We start from the raw sequence: 21,133 nt of genomic DNA, 5'->3' as shown, positions 1-21,133 counted from the left end.
TCTAACCAGTTGATGTTGATTTTGGAGGCGATACAAGCCATGTATTGGAATTTCTCCATCGTCACCTTGTCATACGATCCAGCCTTGGCAAGAATATTCTTGGCCACGATGTTGGTCAATAGCCTGAATGGAGCTTTAAGAGATGTCTTCTGAGCCGGCAGTTTGATCGGAGCATCAGTGGTTGAGAATTCCTTCAACCAATATGAGCAGTTACCATCGGGAAGATCCGCGCATTTTGTCAAACCCCTGGAGGGCAGATCAAATGTGCTGGCGAAGAACTTTTGATTGAAGGAGTAGGACTCTGTCCGGATCAAGCATTTGACAGTCCCATGCTCGATTTGAGCGGTTGCAAAGAACTCCTTCAAGACGGGAAAATCGCAAATGGCGCTGCTTCCCAAAAACTTCTTCAGTCCAGAGGCTTCAAGCATGGTGAAGACCTCAGTGATTCCTGCATTGTTTGCCTCAATAACGGAATCAAAGTTGATTGCAAGGCAAGTCTTCTGGATCGACATGATAGCTGTAGATAAGAACTCGAGCAGAGAGTAAGCAAAAGCTTGATAGTAATACGATAGAACTTTTAATGCAATATGAAAGCTTTAGCAACGGTGAAAGGTTGATATTCGAGTGTAAAGAAGTATATATAGGAACCTATGGGCCATAGGATGACGTCATGAAAAGTATTTTTGAAATTCAAAAAGTTTTGAAGAGTATAATCACCGCGCCCAATTAATGTCATTTGGTTCAAAGCACAAAGCTGCTAGTACGGAGCCTGTCAGAGGCTAGCTAAAGGCGGATGATATGCCAATATTTATGGCAATGTAACAGCTAAGCTATTAACGTCATACTAGCAATCATTCCCCCTAAAAACATGCATACTAACTTAGATATACTAAGCCAAGAATATTTCGAAAATATGAAAACTTAGCGTCCGGTAAAGGCTTGGTGAATATGTCTGCTGCTTGCTGATCGGTGGAGATGTATTCCAGCCTGATTTCCTTCTTTAAGACATGTCTCGGATAAAGTGATGCCTGACATCAATGTGCTTTGTTCTAGAGTGCATCACTGGATTGTGAGTGATGGCTATGACACTTGTATTGTCACAGTAGATTGGAGCTTTACTCGACCGGATTCCATAATCATTAAGTTGCTGTTGAATCCATAGTATTTGAGCACAACAGCTGCCAGCAGCAAGGTATTCTGCTTCGGCGGTCGAGGTAGCAATTGATGTCTGCTTCTTACTTGACCACGAAATTAGTCTATCTCCAAGGAATTGACATGTGCCACTTGTACTTTTGCGATCTATTCTACAACCTGCATAATCTGCATCTGAATAGCCAATAAGATTAAGATTTGAATCTTTGGGATACCAAAGACCCACATTAGTAGTTCCTTTAATATATTTAATTATTCGTTTGGCGGCAATGAAATGAGATTGCTTAGGTGCTGCTTGAAATCTAGCACATAAACAAACTGAATACATGATATCCGGTCGACTGGCAGTCAAATAAAGCAATGAGCCAATAAGGCCTCGATACATTGTTACCTCGATCGGGATTCCCCCTTCATCTTTATCAAGCTTGATTGATGTACTCATGGGGGTAGATACAGTTGAGCACTGTTCCATTCCAAACTTCTTTACCAATTCCTTAGCATACTTGGATTGATTGATAAATATTCCAGTTTCAAGTTGCTTCACTTGCAATCCAAGAAAGAAATTTAGTTCGTCCATCATGCTCATTTCAAATTTCTCCTGCATCATCTTAGAGAACTTTGAGCACAACTTAGGGTTAGTTGACCCAAATATAATGTCATCAACATAAATTTGTACTAGTAACACATGATCACCTTTTACAAATTTAAACAAGGTCTTATCGACCGTTCCAATTTGGAAATCATGTTCCAGTAAAAATTTTAGTAATGTATCATACCATGCACGCGGTGCTTGTTTTAATCCATAGAGGGCTTTGTCAAGTTTATAGATATATTGAGGATGAGTAGGATTGACAAAACCTGGTGGTTGTTCAACGTACACCTCTTCTTGAAGTAGACCATTGAGGAATGCAGACTTGACATCCATTTGATAAACTTTAAAGTCCTTGAAAGCTGCATAGGCAAGAAAGATGCGGATTGCTTCTAGTCTTGCAACTGGCGCGAAGGATTCTTCAAAGTCTATGCCTTCTTCTTGTATGAATCCTTGTGCAACAAGTCGAGCTTTGTTATGCACAACAGTGCCATGTTCATCGAGCTTGTTACGAAACACCCATCTAGTTCCAATCACATTTTGATTTTCCGGTCGAGGAACTAGATGCCAAACATTGTTGCGGGTGAATTGATTCAACTCTTCTTGCATAGCTTCAATCCAGCTGGCATCTGATAGAGCTTCATCTATCTTCTTTGGCTCTACCTGAGATATGAAAGCTGCATGTAAGAATTCATTAATCATTTGACCACGTGTTTTTCGAGGAGCAGAAGGGTCACCTATGACCAACCCAGGTGGATGATCTTTGTTCCACCTAAAATAATTTCCTAAAGGGTTGTCATCAATTGGTTGACAAACGTCCTCGATTACTGGATCATCATTGGCAGGAGGATCGTTATCAACCGGTGGATCCTCTTCTGGCCTTGTTTGATCACACACGGTAGAGGGAACTGGATCATCCTTCTTTGGAGGATATGGATCACTGTCACTCTCTTCCTGTAGATTTGTGTTTTCCAGTCTATGACTCAGATCATTTATGCTCCCTTGAGTTTGTTCTGTACAGAGAGTAGATTCATCAAAAACAACATGAATGGTTTCTTCGACCGTTAGTGATCTTTGATTGAACACTCGATAAGCTCTGCTAACGGCTGAGTAACCAATAAAAATTCCTTCGTCTGCTTTGGCATCGAAAGCTGTCAAATGATTTTTGCCATTGTTGTGGATAAAGCATTTGCACCCAAAAATTTTGAAGTAAGAAATATCAGGTTTTGTGCCATTCCAGATCTCATATGGAGTTTTGTTAAATCGTTTATTAATCATAGATCTGTTTTGAGTATAACAAGCTGTGTTAACTGCTTCTGCCCAAAGCCTTTGAGAAACATTTGAATCAGCAATCATAGTTCTGGCTGCTTCTTTTAAAGTACGGTTCCTTCTTTCAGCCACCCCATTTTGCTGTGGGGATCTAGCAGCTGACAGCTCATGCTTGATTCCCTGATTATCTAGATAAGTCATAAGAGTGGTGTTTAAAAACTCAGTCCCTCTATCACTCCTGATTCTATCTATCACAGTAGATTGTTCATTTTTCAAGCGTTTAAAAAGCTTAATCAGGTGAGGTGCAGTTTGATCTTTTGAAGAGAGAAAGATGACCCAAGTAAATCGAGAAAAGTCATCTATAACAACAAGAGCATATCTCATTCCCCCTATGCTTCGTACTGGTATAGGACCAAATAGGTCCATGTGAAGTAAGTCTAAGCATTTGAAAGAAGACATACACCCTTTATTTTTAAAGGTTGCTCTCACCTGCTTTCCTAGTTGACAAGCAGGACAAACTTTGTCTTTTATAAAATCTCCTTCAGGCAGACCAGAAACCAAATCATGCTTCCTCAAGTTAGAAATGGACTTAAAATTTAGATGATTTAACCGCTTATGCCACAACCAATGTTTATCATGATGAGCAGTAAGACAAGTAGGTGAATAAATATGTGAGCAAGACCAGTTTACCTTGTAGGTGTTTAGGTCTCTTATACCGGTCATAAGAGTCTCACCTTTGTAATTTTTGATGATGCAAGTGTGTTTGTGAAACTCGACCGAATGATCATTGTCACATAGTTGACTAATACTTATCAAATTATAGCACAGTTTGTCAACAAGCAACACATATTTAATAATGATGTTACCATGGATAATCTTACCCTTACCCACGGTTTTACCTTTGGAGTTGTCTCCAAAGCTGATCTTTGGTCCTTTGCATAGCACAACTTCTGTTAGAAGTTCTGGATTCCCTGTCATGTGCCGTGAGCAACCACTGTCTAAGTACCAGGTAGTGTCCTTGATAGAAGTGGTCTTCTCGCCCATTTGGACTTTTAGTACCTGCAAAGAGTGAAGAACTTTTGGTACCCATATCTAGTAGGGTCCAGATCGGATTAGCCCTTTCGGGACCCACACCTGAAACACCCTTACAGGTTTGCCCGTGTGTGTGTCAAGAAATCTATGCGGTCGATAAGCAGTAAATGTGTGTGCTTGTGAGGTTGCTGTGTGCTGCTTGCCTTTTTGATCTTTATCAGTTAGCATGTACCTCTTTTGAACTGGCCTGCAATTAAAGTACTGGTAAGGCTTCTCCTTTGACCATCTTCTCTTAGAGTAGTTAGACTCATTCCATGGCCTTTTGAAATTAGATTGGTTTCCCTTTCTTCTTTCATTAGGTTTTGGTTTGACCCAAGTTCCTCTTTGATTAGAGATCTGGGGATCCACATATCCCAGTCCTCTATGCTTAGAGCTTTGTTCGTTAGATACTTTCTGATTTTTGTCAAAGCTGCACTCATCATGTTCATATATCGTGCTGGACCTGACAAATCTTATTTTGTTAAGATTGCCTTTGTCCAGGCTTGACTGAATACAAGATTCCATAGACTGTTCATTTGTTCCAAACCCTAGACCGGTTTTGTCATGTGCCGGTCTTTGGATTTCTTGAATCTTGTCAATGGTTACAGAAGATTTATTCCAAGCCTTAATTGTTTCAAGTAGTTTTTTGTTCTCAGTCAAGGTTGCTTGGAACACTCTTTTCAAGGTGTCATTCTCAGTAGCCAGCAGACTTAGCTTGACCTTAAGACCATCAAGCTCTTTTCGCTGCATGCAGCTTGATTCTCTTGACTTATCTTTTAGGTCAGCTCTTTCTGCCTTTACCTCCTCGAATTCCTTGGATAATGCTTTGTATTCATTAGTCATTTCGTGTAAAGCAGTAACTAGATCACTGTGAGTAAATTCAGGTGAACCGAAGTCAAATACCTCCTCAGCTTCTTCTTCGATGTCAGCCATAAGGCATTCCACCTTTTCATCATCGCTGTCATCTGAAGAGCTTCCGGTATTGGGGTTGTCAGAGTCAGACTCAGCCCACTTGCTTTTGATTTCGTCTGCTACTAGAACCCTTTGGTCTCTTCCTTTTCTAAACGTCCTCTTGTCCTCCTTGCCCCTTCTTCTTTCGAAGACTTGCTTCTGATCATTGATCTTAGGCTTGGTGTAATCTGCAATGAAGTGGCCTGGCTTGCCACAGTTAAAACAAGTAGGACCATCGTCTGTATGGTCCGATTTATGATAATTTTTAAATTTAGAATTGTTTTTACGCATAAATCTACCAAATTTCTTGACAAAGAGTGTCATGGCTTCGTTGCTGATTTGCTCAGCTGATCTCTTTGGAGCTTCCTCGACCGGTGGACGCATCACCGTTGAGGTTAAGGCCTTGGTTGGTTGAGAGTTAGATGGTTCATCTTCTGTCCTCATGTTGAGCTCGAACTCGTAGGCTTTGAGATCTGCAAAGAGATCATGCAGTTCAACCTTGCTTAAGTCTTTTGACTCCCTCATGGCCACTGTCTTGATCTCCCATTCTTTGGGCAAAGCTCTCATAACCTTCACAGCAATTTCACGGTTAGTATAAGTTTTTCCTAAAGCAATAAGGTCACAAATGATACTACTGAACCGTTCATCAAATTCAGCCATGGTTTCCCCTGGCTTCATTTTGGCATTGTCATATTTTTGAATGGCCATGGTGAGCTTGTTTTCCTTGGTCTGGTCATTTCCTTCACACAGCTGAGTGAGCTTCTCCCAAATCTCCTTTGCTGTGGAGCATGACTTGATTTTGCTGAACATGTTCTTGTCCAGTGTTTTGTATAGGATGTCCCGGGCCACATTGTCAAGATTGGCCTTTTTTTTGTCCTCAGTAGTCCACTCAGCTCTTGGTTTCTCAATCATTTGTCCTGCACCATCGGTTAGAGCTGGGTTGACCTTCATGATTTTGATAGGACCGTCTGTTATGACATATAACATGTCATCGTCCTGTGCTGCAAGATGTGCCTGCATGCGAATTTTCCAGTCATCATAATCTTTTTTAGAAAACATAGGAATTTTGTTGAAAGAAGTCATGATTTTAAAACTTTAGATCAGCAGTTGAGAAAGGAACCCGCTCTGATACCACTTTTGGGATCGGTTCAGAGGGTAGAGGGGGGGGGGGGTGAATACACTCTGAAACTTTTCTTCTTTCTTTTCAAAATGATTAAGTAAAGTTTAGTTCACTTAATCTATTTTCTCAACTTCTAAAATGGTTTGAACAACTTAAATAGTGCGGAAATAGTTCAGAGGTTTTAGTGATGCAAAGTTTATAACACAATGTATGAGCAATATGTAAGATAAATAGCAGTAAAGACTAAGGCACTATTTATGGAAGTTCGAAGGTTTAATCCTTCTACGTCTCCCCTTCTTCCACTTAGGAAGGAATTCACTAGAAGACTTTGGTTATTACAACGTCTTGCAATACACCCACTTCAGACTTAGGACTTATCCAATGCCTAATCCGAAACTCCTAGATTTACACAGATAAGATTTGCAGTTCTTATCAGACTGGTGGAAGCTTTCAGAGTAGCTTCAAGTCTCTTCAATAATGAGTACAGTCCGGTTGAGCTTCTCAAACTGCAGAGCGGTCGAGAGGCTTGGAAACCCTAGGATGATCCTTGAAGATCAGATGTGTAAACTGTAGGCAAGGGTTTATTTGAGCAGCAAGTGAATGATCTTGTAAGTGTGCTCAAGTATTGCTTCAGTATATCAGATGAGGACTTCTGATAGTATTCAAGTGATTGAGTTGATTGAGATTTTTCGAGTTGCTTGTCTACCCTCCACTTCTTGAGCAATCTTCCCTTTATATAGGTCAATCATCAACGTCTTTATTTTGAACGTTCTGATGCTGCATTGAATGCACATTTAATGCTTCATAAATGCATTGATGATTCTGCATGAAGATCGTACACTTCTTTAAATGCAGACAACTTCCAGGGTCCAAAACTGGTATAAACGGTCGAATGCTTTATCTGTAGCCATTCTGCGTTTTTGCCATTTTAGTGCAACCTGTTGTCTCGATGCAAGAGTCAACAGATCTTCTGATACGCCGGTTCTGCTTTTGATAAAGATTTTGCAATGAACGTCTTGTCATAAGTACTTGTCTTGAGATATCTTGATAAGCAGTTGGCATTCTACCGGTAGATAGATTTATCCTCTGCTGGTTTGAATAACCAGTCGATAGGCTTGTGACTGCAACCGGTCGAGAGACAAAGGCGGTTGACAAGCTTCCGGTAGATAACTTGAAGGGTTTAGACGGTTGCGGTAGGAGTTGTAGTAGATTCCTGAAATACAAAAGATTGGCAGCACATTCCTATACAATGAGTTGTTGTTTGTTATCACCAAAATGTCGGATTCAACAATTCTTTTTCTTAAATGCCTAGCAGCTCAACTAAAAATAAATCAGATATGATTGATCTAACGATTGATGATGATTTCTCTCTCTGCTGTTAATGCTGGCGACAAACTATCGTTTGTTTATCAATATAATTTTTTAATAACTACACGTGTTTTTTTTCCTAATTTTAAGATATTATATTTAAGATATAAGTATAATCATCAATTAATAACATTTTTTTTTTTTGCAGTTGAATTTGATTCAATTTAAATAATTAAGTTAACATATTGGACATTCAACATAGTCATGACAATCTCGACAAAAATATCTCAAAATCATCCATTGGTAAAATTATATTATATTGGTTTTATGTTGTTTTAGTTTAAAACAAGTTTATGTTGTTTTATTCAAATTTATAAAAGAATTTTTTTTTAATTTTCAGTTATAACATATTTAATTTTTTTATGTTACGTATTTTCCATTTTTTTTTTGGAATATGTGTTTATTAACAACGTCCTTTTTTATATAGATTACTAGGATATAGGAAATCCAATATACAGATGTGATTTTTGTGGTGCGATATTCTGGTATGAAGAAAGGTTATGCAAGGAAAAATACAACTTTCTCCTTTAAAAAATCTCAAAATCCTAAATACTCCATGTGTTGTATGCAAGGAAAAATACAACTTCCTCCTTAAAAAAAACATCATGAAGTATTGCATGATTTTTTAAATGAAGTGGATGATAAAAGCAAACATTTTCTTGAGAATATCATATCGTACATTAGTATGTTTTATTTCACGTCGAAGGGAGGGAAGATAGATTCAAGTTTAAATCAAGGTGGCTCCGCTTCAGTGTTTAAACTTCATGGTCAAAATTATCATTTAATTGGAAGCATACTTCCATGTGAAGGTGCATCTCCGAAGTTTGCGCAGTTATATATTTACAACACAGAAAATGAAATTACTAATCGAATTTCTACTGTCAGATATGCCTTAAAATATGTCTTATTTTGTATTTATCGTATTTGTCAATTTATTAGAAAATATTCATTTATATCGAATAAACATATTTTTCAGAAAAAACAGTGACACAAATAATCTGCATCTGGAGATAATCTCTGATTTGAAGATCATGTTAGATGAAAATAATGTTTTGGTCAAGTCTTTTCGGATGATCAAAGAAAGAATGATGGTAGAAGTACAATCCGATATTAAATTACAGCTGATTGGGAGAATAGATAAGGATGGAAAACGATATAATCTTCCTTCTATTTTCGAGGTTGCTGCATTAATCGTGGGATATTTTAATGAGGCTTTGGGAGACAGAGATATTTTAGTAGAAACACAAATTGGTCAACTAAAACATATCAATGAGTTGAATCCTGCATATATCTCTCCAGTATCCTATACTTTTCTCCCTATGGTGAGGATGGTTATCAAGAAGATATTCCATTCTCAGAATCCAAGTCAAGTGTTGGAGGTAGAAAAAAATTGAGTATAAGAGAATTTTTGCCTATCGACTGCATGATAGGGACATCGAATTTTCAAGTATTTTGTCTTCGAGAAAACTTTTTCAACAATTTATTGTTGATGCATACACAATGGTTGAATCTGGAAGGTTGACATATGTTCGGATGCATAAAAAATAATTGAGATGTGAAATGCACAAAGGTCTTCATGATGCGCTTTTGCGTGATGAAACAAATGCATCTACACAAAGAAAACGTATTATCTTGCCTTCTTCTTTTACTGGGAGTGCAAGATATATAATTCAGAATTACCAAGATGCCAAAGCTATATGTAAGTGGGCTGGATATCCAGATTTGTTCATTACATTTACGTGTAATCCAAAATGGCCAGAAATTATGAGATTTATCGAGGCTCAAGGATTGAGAGCCGAAGACCGTCCGGATATTGTCTCCAAAATCTTTAAAATGAATTTGGATGCCTTGATTAAAGATGTTCGAAAGAATACAATATTTGGAAATATTAAAGCAAGTGTAACATTTTTTTAAATATAATGTTTTATATATTTCTTATCTTATGATGATAATTAATACCTTTTAGTACATACAAATAATTAGTTTTTTAAATTTGTTTATATTTTAATTTTATATTCGAAATATAAATTTAATCCAATTTAATTATATTATACACAAGATATAATCCGTGCATCGTACGAGTGAAATACTAGTATATATAAAAGTAGAGTTTTTACTAAATATAGTAGTTTTCCGCCAAAACATACTTACAATAAATGAAAATTATGGATGAAATTTTGTTAAAACTATAGATAATGTTTTCGGTTCAAATAATAATAATAATAATATTTACTACTTTTATCAATGTTTGTTTTTTAATTTCAATTGATTTATTGTGTCCATATACAAATTAATCTTACCAAAAATATCGTAAATAATTTAAATATCGTGTATATATATGTCAAATTATTAATAAAAAACTTACGACACAACCTAAAACATTTATATATGCTTGCATATAGTTTTCATAAATGATATATATATATATATATATATATATATATATATATATATATATATATATATATTTGTGTGTTATAGTTTAATATGATAATTTTTGCTAATTTTTTATGCTATATATATGCAAAATTTTCCATTAATTACTAGCAATATTGGCACACACGTGTGTAACAAAAAATGTGATAAATGCGTTTGTGCTTAATTTAAACATATTTGATATAGTGTTTCAAAAATTGAGTTAGTTTTGGTTTTCTCTTTTTGTTTTGCATAAGAAAGAGAAATATAATGTTAAGTAATAGAAGAGAGAAAAAATAACTGCATATACAAAGAAAATGGATGTGGGAAGTTATTTTTTGAAATGTGGATTTTACCGATTAATATTATCTACTTTTCCATTGTTTTTTTTTTTGTAAAATATATAGTAAAGAATTATTTGAAAATTATAAAAGGCTATACCGACTTATCAAAAAAAATTAGTATGAGACTCACATCTTTAATATAATAGTAAGAGATATTCACCTACCAAATATAAAATTAATTTCAAAACTTTCCAAATTCATATTGAGATTGAAATTAAGAACATTGAAAATATAAAATAACTTTAAATATATGGATCGATTATAATATTTCATTAATTTTTTTATTTTAGGTTTATCGATTGTTTTCTTATTTTTATTATTATTATTATTATTATTTAATTGATGTATTTTTTAAAAAAATAATAACATTCATAATTATTTCTCATATATTTATTTGAATATATTGGTTTTGAAATAATATTAAACAAAATAATATTAATATATTTGCATGCGTGAATCGTGATCAGCATATACATGTTATCAATAATAACTACCAGCTATACAACAAATAATAACAAAATTATAATAAATAATTTGATCCGTCTTTAATAATTTTTATAATTCATTAAATAAAATAAATATTATCAATAAAATTTAAAACACTTATTTGAAATATTATTAATTTAATTTCAGTCAATTTTGTATGTGTGTGAAAATTCTCATTAATTGTATATATATGATAATTTTCGGTTCAAAATTTGATATTTGATTGGATATTTCAAATTTTAAAATTTTATTGATTGTTTCAATATTTTAGGTTTCAAATTTTTTTATATCATGATTTTTTGTTCAAAATTTATCCGATGTTTCAAAATGTTAAAATTTTTGATTCAAAATTTGAAAATTTTTAATGTACCAATGTACGGTTCAAAATTTGAAATTTGATCGTATATTATCGCTATTTTTTTATTTCAGTTAAATTTTATGTTCATATATATATGTGAAAATTTTCATAAATGTTATATATGATAATATACCATTTTTTTGTTCAAATTTGAAATTTGATTGGATGTTAGTATGTTATCATTACTTTATAATTTCAATTAATTTTTGGTCAAATATGTAAAAAAAAAAAAATGTAAATTTTATATATAATAATGTACCAATTTTCGGTTTAAACATTGAAATTTCAAAGGATACTATAAATACTTTATAATTTCTTCTAATTTTTTTGTAACCATGTATATGTGTAAATTTCGATAAATATTATATATGACGATGTAACATTTTTCAATTTAAAAAAATGAAATTTGATCGGAAGTTATTGCTACTTTTTAGTTTTAGTTAAATTTTTTATGTCTACGTATATTTGAAAATTTTCATAAACGCAATATATGATGCAGTACCAATTTTTTATTCAAAATTTAAATTTAACAAGATATTATCAATACTTTTTAATTTAATTTCAATTTTTTGTTGTGTACATATATGAAAATTTTCATAAATACTATATATATTGTAATGTATCAATTTTTTTGTTTCAAAATTAAAAATTTGATAGAAAGTTATCACGAATTCTTAATTATGGTTGACTTTTTGTGTTATATATATGTAAAAAATTTAAAAAATGTTATTTATAATAATGTATCAATTTCGATTCAAAATTTGATTATATATCATTATTTTTTAATTAATTTCAGTTAAATTTTTTTGCCCCTATATATGTTAAAATTTGCATAAATGCTATAAATGATAATTAGGTTTTGCTTAAGATAATCGATATTCTGGCTGGACCCACCTGAAAAATATAGAATGCATTAAAATATATACAATGATGTATTATTTTATTCAATTTATGTTATTATTTTGAGTGTTGTGTTACTTTTATATGTTTAGTTCTCACTAATATTTATCATATTAAATATATAAAAAAATTTATATAATATTACATTTTTGAATTTTTAAAAGAGTATCGTTGTGAATGTATATTGATTGTTAGTAAATCAATTTTATATATATATTAATTATAAACTTGATATAAATTTTTTATGATATATATTCTAAAAAAGTAATAATAATTTTTTATTTATTAAAATATTAATACTCCGTGCATCGCACGGGGTGAAATACTAGTTTCCTTGGAAGAGGAGTTTTATGCTTTTGTGACTTCAAAATCACGTAATAGTCAAGTAACAAGACCCTAAGTTTAGACTAGTACTCTGGAGTCTGTTTGGCACAAATGATTAGACTGGATTATTGTTTGTTACACTGGTTAAATCAGTGTTTGGTACGATTTTAAATAAACTGTTGATCCTGTGTAGGAGAGATAAACTTCTATTAAATCAAATAAAATAATACTTTATCTCATCTTATACTATCTATCCATTTTCTAATCATCTTATTTTCAACTTTATCTCTTGCCGGATTATTCTATGCTACACCTGGAGTACTTCTCCCTCCATGATGTGGTCAAATATTAATCCTTGGATCATCCACACACATGTCAATTTCCATAAAAATACAAGGGACCCACATGATCTAATGATGTTGAATTAGGAGTGAAACACTCCCGGTGTAGCATAGACTAACCCTCTCTTGCCCTACTCCTACACAAAAAATACCCAATAATATATTCTCTCGCCTGATTTGTGTTGTAACTTTATTATGAATGAAGGGTAATTTGGTCCCACACCCAAAAATCATACCAAGCATAATATTTTTTTATCACCCTACATTAGATTTCTACATCAAACATTTTTTTATCATTTATGTACTAATCATGCAATAATCACGGTTTAGTTCAACCTACTTTACATGCATTATCTTAATAAGAGATCTAACAACCCATGTTTGTCATGTCAACACTATAATATTAATTATAAATATATACTGAGATGTAATTCCTTAAATGAATGATTTGAGTATTATTCAGAGAATAGGATCTCATTAACCAATAATCACAACCTCCAAACCAAACATAAAAGTGCTTTAAGTGGTGGACATTTATTATCATTCGTCTACCCTTAAATGCACTTCTAGGTTACTGCCCAAAGATGACACGAAATTTCTAGTAGTCGACACGAAAATTGAATTTACACAGTGAAAAATCTACCACTCAGTTACTGTTATCCAGATCATTAGCATGGACTCGAAGTTTGTTTTCAATGCAGTCAAGTTGGATAATACCAGAGTGACATAAAAAACAGACACCGGGAAGAAAAATAGTTTGATCATAAGTTAAAAGCAAAAGTTCATCACCCTCCATATTCTTGTATATATATATATATAGTTTTGGTCCCACCATGAGTATTATTAATTGATGAATTCAACGAAAAACTTATCACATACTTTATGTTTAATCAATCCATTCACATTAAATCGGTGTATCGTAAACGATAGCCAACAACTGCTTCAAATCTCCACAGGAACATCAATAATTACTCGAACCATTAGACATATAAACATCACATGATTAGACGATAATCAACACGGTAGATTTCAACCTAGCATATGGGTATGGGTGATAGATCTAATGTCCCATGATTTGCCACGTCAACAATATATAATTAATTACGCATATGTGTAAAAATACGAACCGTTGAATGCATGATTTGGGTATTACCCATGTGCTAGGATCTCATCTACCAATCAACACCCATTTATCTATCTATCTAGTGAAACTAACGAACCTCATTTAAATTTACACAAGATTAGAAAACACACCATGAGAATACTATCGGTCACAAGTACATATCGATGAGTGTCTCAAAAAACATAGAACATGTATAGTATCGATATTTATGTAGCTATAACTATGTGACCACAAAGTCACAGCACAATGTCTCGCATCACAAGTACTTGAAACAGATCAAATATCGAGCGTGACATTGTACACTTACCAACACCACCTGCAGCAAGTATTCATAATGGAAAAAAGATAGATTTGAGGGCTTGTTCTCCTACGAGTTTAGAACAAGAAAAACGATATATAACCAAACTAGGGAGACTGATTCACCGAAAACATAAAAACAAGAAACATTTTTCCTTGACATGCTATGGTGCAAATCATTTAAACCATTTGCAGCTTCAGATGATGTGGTTAAATAAACTGCTCGGCCTCGCGCATCAACAGTTAGATACTCAACTTATACAAAGATAGTCAGCAAAAGGTCTTTCTTTATAAAAAACATAAAGTGATTTACACCGGATCAAATGACTACTGAGTACTGCCATATCATTTAACGGTAAGTGACTTTAAATCATAAACATATTCATTTGGCACCAAATAACACAAGTCACACTTTCTGATAAAGCACTATTATGTTAATCATAACTTATCACCTTATGATAAAACAGATCATGCATGCCATTAGTGTTTCTTTTCATTTACAAGATCAACTATCTTAAAGGCATTGTGTAAAAGAACTTTGAACTTCAAAAAAGGCAGATAATCCTTTCAGCCACGAAACCAAGTCCTACCAATCACTCACTGAATCACACTAAATACACAATCCAGAAGACCTCTCTAACTAAAACCGATCAAAAGGATAAGACCATAAACGCGACTAGCATCGACAGAAAATGGGCGAAATTGGCACAAAACCTCACTGTACCACAACCACTAAATCAAGAATACCTCCACAAAGCAACTCTTGTACTGCTACATTCTCAACTCTCAGTAATTTCTCCCTCATTCTCATTCTCCATCTTCCCCGCGAAAATTTTGGTGGCGGTGACATTATCCTCGAAATAACTAGCATAAGGGTGCCCTTGTGGAACCAATCTTCTGTAAGCCTCGAAATTCTTCTCCGCCTCTTCGGTGTTTTGCAACAGCGTAAAAATTATTCCTTGACACAAGTAGGGCCTAAAATCCTTGGGCTCCTCCTCTACTAGCTCCTGGTAAACCTTCAATGCGGTGTCATGTCGCCCTTCAAGCAGCCGAATCTGCGCCAGCAACATCTTAAAATCCCTCATATAACTCGTTTTATTCTCCCTTTCGCACACCTTCATTGCCTCCACAACTCTCTCATTGATATTCTCCAAGTCCTCGCCCGATTCCTCCCGCGCTGCCACGGTGACCAGCCCGTGATAAGCTTCCACACGAAAAGGGTCCTTCTTTAATACTTCTGTGAATCCATTCTTGGCCAATTCAGTCTCCCCACTTTGTGCGTTAATATGGGCTTTCAGCGTACGCCACTCCATATCCTCAGGCTGCAGTCCTATCAACTTATCGAGAATCCCAATAGCTTCAGGTATCTTCTTGCTCCTTATCTTGATTTCCAGTAAAGTCTCGAGCCCCTCGATGTCGGAGGGATTGGAGACCAAAATTTCCTCGAGTGATTTCTCGCTTTCTTCATCGACAACCACATCATTTTCGGAGGACTCCACAGTGACCTGGGGCGAAACTCGAGCAGTAGGAGCAGGTTTCGACGCAAAATAAAACTGGGACAAGAAAAGAGCGGCGGCGGCGGCGACAGTGGCGATGACGGTGGCTTTGACCGGAGACAAGCCTGAAACAAACGGAAATCTGGGAGTGGGTTTCTTGGGGTCAATTTCAGGGTTCGATGATTGAAAAGAGGCTTTAATGGTGGAATTTACCAAGCGAGGAAAAGGTGGAGGAGGGGTTCTGAAGGAGAGGGAGGAGAAAGACAAGGGCAAAGATGAACGGAGGGGATTGAACGGAAGGTGACCGCTGGTAGCTTTAGAAGTGGCGAGATTCGGAGTGGCCATAGCCATTGGTTAGCAAGGTCTGAACCCTGTGCGAGTTTTGGATGAGAAATGATGGAGAAAGGGGAGCAAGCATTGCATTCCGACCGGTTACAGTGCCTCAATTACCGTCAAGTTCAAACTAAAGTCGCATAAGCCATTCCTTTTTGTTGGAAAGCGTGTTTTGATAGATATTATTCTTTTGGAAGCCCATTAGCCCACCTTATTTTGGATACGAGAAGACCCAGATTCTTTGTAATTGGATTCAATCAGCCAGCCCACGTTGTTTGGATTCGAAACAAATTTACTTCACATATGACTATTACAAATTAATTTTCCCAATAATAGGAGAAAAAACAATTTTACTCCGTGTTCCACGCATTGCATAGTTGTATAATTTGTTTTAAAAGAAAAATATGGTAAAATTTTAAAAACTTAAAAATATGTAGCGTTTTTGTAAACAAATAATCGTCAGTGCAACAGATACATCAATTTTACAAAGGTGGGTGATATTTTTGTAAATTAAAAAACCAAAAAACACAAATTGAGAGTCATTTTTTTATTTACGTGAGAGCTCGCAATCGTTCTCTTTCGATGCGCAGTGGGTAAACTTTCGGACTAACAATTATGTACAACAAGTTGGTCCAAAAAGTGTTTGTAGGGATTAGGGAGAATCGAACATTTGACCACGAACAAATGCTTACATACGCCACTAACTTGAACACATTTTGGAGGCCGAAAGTCATTTTAATAAATAAAAAAACATCTAATGGATTTTTTTAAAAGAAAAGTCATATAAAATGACAAATTTATCTATTAATTTTGTTTTTGTAAAAAATTAAATTAAGATGTAATCGTATTTTTATTTCAAAATTTAATAATTAATTGTAAAACACTCTACTATAATAAGATTAATATATGTTTTTATCTTGTTTGTATACATTGGAATAAAAAAATATTTTTTTCGGTCCATTCATCATGAATTGAAAAATGGGAGGCATAAAGAGAGCAATCAAGTTTCAAACTTCGGGTTTTCGTAAAAACGAATATATATTTAGATTTTACTCACTTTGACATAAAGTAAGGCCATTTTCCCGTCTCTTGTGACTAGGGCTGGCAAAAAATACCGAAATGCCGTCATACCGCCTTTATCGTACCGAAAAAAAATTGTATATATCGAAAATTTGATATACCAAAAATTTCGCCGTACCGAAATTTTCGTTATCGATATCGGTATAAGATTTTCAAATTTTTGGTAGATCGAAAAAAAATCGGTATACATGTTATCGGTATGATACCGCGTATACCGATATTTTTTTTAAAAAAACAATTTAAAAAAATCGATATACACGGTATCATACCGATATCGTACCGAATTTTGGTATTCGGTACGGTATCGGTATGAATTTATGTCATACCGAAATTTCGGTATACCGACAAAATTTTTGGTACGGTATTGGTATCGGAATTTCGATACCAAAATTTTCGATATAGTATGCGGTATTCGGTACGGTACGGGGTATACCGTACCGAACCACCCCTACTCGTGACACGTACACTAATTTTTTTTACCCAAAATACCCCCCTTCCATATAACGTCATCAATTTTTTTAAATAAAAAAATACAATTCAATAAAATAAAACCTCAAATATAGATATTGACTTGATATATGATTTCAACCACATCATATTTGTTAGGTCAATGGAATTCAGATATCTCCACAATGGTATGATATTGTCCACTTTGGGCACAAGCCCTCATGATTTTGATTTTGGGAACCCACCCAAAAGGCCTCATACCAATGAAGATATCATTCCATATTTTAATCCATGATCTTTTTACTTAAACTTCCAATATGGGATTTTTTTAATCATCCAATGTGGGCATTTGGTTGACCATTCCTAATAATCTTCCAATGTGGGACTTTGGTTGACTATTCTTAACAATATTTCACACAAAAATATATTTTATATAAACAAATATTTTGTACACAGTTTGGTTGAAAAAATTTGGTAAGATGAATCTCCCGCACGCCAGCTACCATTCAAATTCAATACACAACAGAACATTATTCAAAAGAAATAGAAACAAAATAAAAAAAGACAAAAGAGTCGCATGTACGTTAAGCCAAGTGGCCAAAGTGGCAAGCAACTAATTGAACACGGAGATTCCAAATAAATAGCATTTCCCCACCAACTCACGTTCCCTTTTTCCTTTTGTGCATATGTTCATCGTGAGCTATAATTAAGTACATATATCGACCGTTTAATTTATTAATATCAATTCATCTTGATGATTGATGAACTTGCCTCATCATGATTGGCCATATGTTGTGTTGAAGACGAAGAAGAAGTCAATTTTAATTTTGTGGACTCTAATTTCTTCTTCTCATCATCTCTTCTATTCGTGTAAGCTTCAAAGAATTCTTTGTTCTCTTTCTCTAGCTCCTTCCACACTATTATATATCCATCTCAAAATAAAATTAGTTCACCATCATATATAATTCCATTTCATAAGGGAAAAAAAAAAGACTAATATCAATCAGTAGTAATTAATAATTAGGGGAGTCATCGAGTCAATCAAAATCGTTTGAATATATATAAGGTCAATCAACATTCCATAATTTTTAAGTTCAATGAGTTGGTTTGATCAGTATACACTAAATTGATCGATGCACATACAATATACTTTATCCAAATGAATGCTCAAGTATATATTCTCAGAAAATTCAAATAATACACACATGATGACACATGCCCATTATATATATATATATATATATATATATATATATATATATATATATATATATATATAGAGTTTTTTTCAAGTGCCCACCTATCATGCCCACTACCATGCTCACCAATGATGTGATACTATTCTATTGGACCACATCTTTATCACATCCAATAAAATAGTGCCACATCATTGGTGGGCATGGTAGTGAGCATGATAGGTGGACACTTGAAAGAAACTCATATATATATATATATATATTTATGTACGTATATATAACAATTAATGGATGGTTTGCATGATATATATATATATATATGTATGAATTTAAAATAGGAGATGGACCTGTGGATGTAATAACAGTTTTGATGTTTGCATGTTTGTACAGAGCTTCCATGCATTCTTCTTGACCCATCTTGAATATTATGCACACTTCAATCAAGTGATGCACCTGCATGCGATCATGTAGTACTATAATATCCTATCTCACGCTCGCAGACAAAAAACATAATATATACACAACAAATAAATAAATATATGAATCGACCTAAATTAAACATGATGAAAGTATATATAGTTTGATCGATCACCATGTGAATGTATTGAGCAGAAGAAGATTCTGATCCCATACTACGTATTTTCCTCACACCAAGCTTTTATATTCTGATGATCGATGGATTTGATAACTTCAATATTTCTTTTTTCTAGTGATCAATAAATCTTAAAAAAAACCATGAAATTGAAAATATGACTGATGAAATTGAAAATATGAGAGAGAGAGAGAGAGAGAGAGAGAGAGAGAGAGAGAGAGAGAGAGAGAGAGAGAGAGAGAGAGAGAGAGAGAGAGAGAGAGAAGGGTCTGCCACATTTATACTAATCAAAAGGAAGATATATATATGGCTGATAAAGAGTTCAAATTTTTGGAGTAGGTGAACTCTTGGTCATAGGTTTTGATTTCCCCTGCCAACACCTACTTGGACTAGCCTGTCACACAGGGCTTGCCTAGTGTGATTTACCTCATGACTAGTTAGTTTGCAGGCTATTGCGTTAGTCCGGGGTTTATCCAAAGCACACCGAAAGATATCAACTGCAGGTTCCCACGTCACAAAAAAAGAAGATATATATATATATATATATATTATATATATATATATATGTTATCAACTAGAAATTTAGAAATTTATTTTTATTTTGGCTATCTAATGTTTTCAATTTTAATGAAGTACGTGTAAAGATAATATAATATTAAACAATATTTTATATATCCCACTTATTGAATATTACTAAAATTCAGCTGATTTACATTAAAAAAAAAACAAAGACTTAAGCAGTCTACTTCATTTTTTTATTAATATATATTTAAAAATAGAAATATTTTAAAAAATTGTGGATAGATAAATTGTATGTCTCACTAATAGTCAAGTTAGCTACCTGATATTGAATTAGATAATATAATGATGATAGATTAAAATTGGAAAATGTTTTAGAAGCTCACGTGGAACATGAAATGTGATTGGTGGAGAGGAGATAAGAGTTAGATTCCATGAGGCAATTGAGGTTAGTTTATAATGGGCCACTTGACCTGGCGTGGTAGGCCAAGTAAAAGGATTTGTCTTAGGACCAACTAGGGATATACAAAAGCCCAAGCTCATTTTACCTGCTTCGGCCGAGGCTTTATTCCAAATTCCAATTGAAAGAAGCAAATGGGACCAAGGCAGAAGGCTGATAAGTTTTAGATAAAAAAAAAACACACACAAGTGTGTGACACACATCCACATATGTAACACAGTTGATGTGAATGATAAAAAAGAAAAATTATTGCATATTTAATTGATATAACAATTTACACAAGTTTTATAAATTACTATTGTCGTATATCATTATGCAAGAGTTTAATCAAGTGGATAAGTACCCACTACTGTCGTATTTTCAAAATAATGAAATTTATCACCTTTCTTTTTGGGATGCTAATTTTGGCAGCATCACATATATTAAGAATGGCCATAAGTATTTCATATGATTTTATCAAGTTCAGAAGTACCCTATTTTGTTTATAGATAGATGTAAATAGTAAACACTTCTATTATAAGAACATTTATTGTCGTATAAAGCTGATTGATATACTGTTTGCAAGAGTAAAAAATTCCCAATTTCCATTTTTGGCTGTTATTCTCAAATCGTTTAATTGTTTGCTATGTGCACCAAAAAAAACAACCTACTTTCTATCATCTTTGGACCATTACCTCTTGGATCTCTTGTCCTTGTCGTTCTGGAGGTTATTAACTAACAATTTGTTTTCAGTCAACAATTTCGATATATTAAATATAAAACAAAATCTCAAATTTAACGCAAGCAAGTCTGAATCATATTCATTGTATTCAAGGACTAATCAGACAATATTTAGTCTCGAACATGACACCAGTATCTTCATATTTAATTATTTTTTTTAACTAATTGTCAACAAAATAATT

General features: G+C 33.9%; 2 protein-coding genes across 2 annotated transcripts; both read right to left on the bottom strand.

The window, feature by feature from the left end:
- Window positions 1-14,432: 14,432 nt before the first annotated feature.
- On the bottom strand, window positions 14,433-16,034 carry LOC140883526 (protein SLOW GREEN 1, chloroplastic-like). Its single transcript, XM_073290031.1, has one exon. It carries the CDS (start codon window positions 15,953-15,955, stop codon window positions 14,888-14,890), a length of 1,068 nt encoding a protein of 355 aa, XP_073146132.1. The 5' UTR covers window positions 15,956-16,034; the 3' UTR covers window positions 14,433-14,887.
- A 1,932-nt stretch (window positions 16,035-17,966) lies between these two features.
- Window positions 17,967-19,400, bottom strand: LOC140885431 (uncharacterized). Its single transcript, XM_073292388.1, has 3 exons — window positions 19,253-19,400; window positions 19,008-19,113; window positions 17,967-18,381 (listed from the first exon to the last, which is right to left on the bottom strand). The coding sequence occupies exons 1-3, from the start codon at window positions 19,289-19,291 to the stop codon at window positions 18,206-18,208; spliced, it is 321 nt and encodes a 106-aa protein (XP_073148489.1). The 5' UTR covers window positions 19,292-19,400; the 3' UTR covers window positions 17,967-18,205.
- Window positions 19,401-21,133: the final 1,733 nt, after the last annotated feature.

The sequence above is a fragment of the Henckelia pumila genome, chromosome 2 (genome assembly GCF_033568475.1).
Source record: "Henckelia pumila isolate YLH828 chromosome 2, ASM3356847v2, whole genome shotgun sequence".
NCBI lineage: Eukaryota > Viridiplantae > Streptophyta > Magnoliopsida > Lamiales > Gesneriaceae > Henckelia > Henckelia pumila.
This window is presented reverse-complemented; position numbering and strand designations above follow the sequence as displayed.

Bases quoted from the DNA above. Each gene is read 5' to 3' on its own strand.
- LOC140883526 (XM_073290031.1), bottom strand. From the start codon at position 15,955: ATGGCTATGGCCACTCCGAATCTCGCCACTTCTAAAGCTACCAGCGGT.
- LOC140885431 (XM_073292388.1), bottom strand. From the start codon at position 19,291: ATGGGATCAGAATCTTCTTCTGCTCAATACATTCACATG. The intron at 19,114-19,252 runs GTGATCGATCAA...GATCGCATGCAG, and splicing joins CTGCTCAATACATTCACATG to GTGCATCACTTGATTGAAGT. The intron at 18,382-19,007 runs GTCCATCTCCTA...GATATATAATAG, and splicing joins AACTGTTATTACATCCACAG to TGTGGAAGGAGCTAGAGAAA.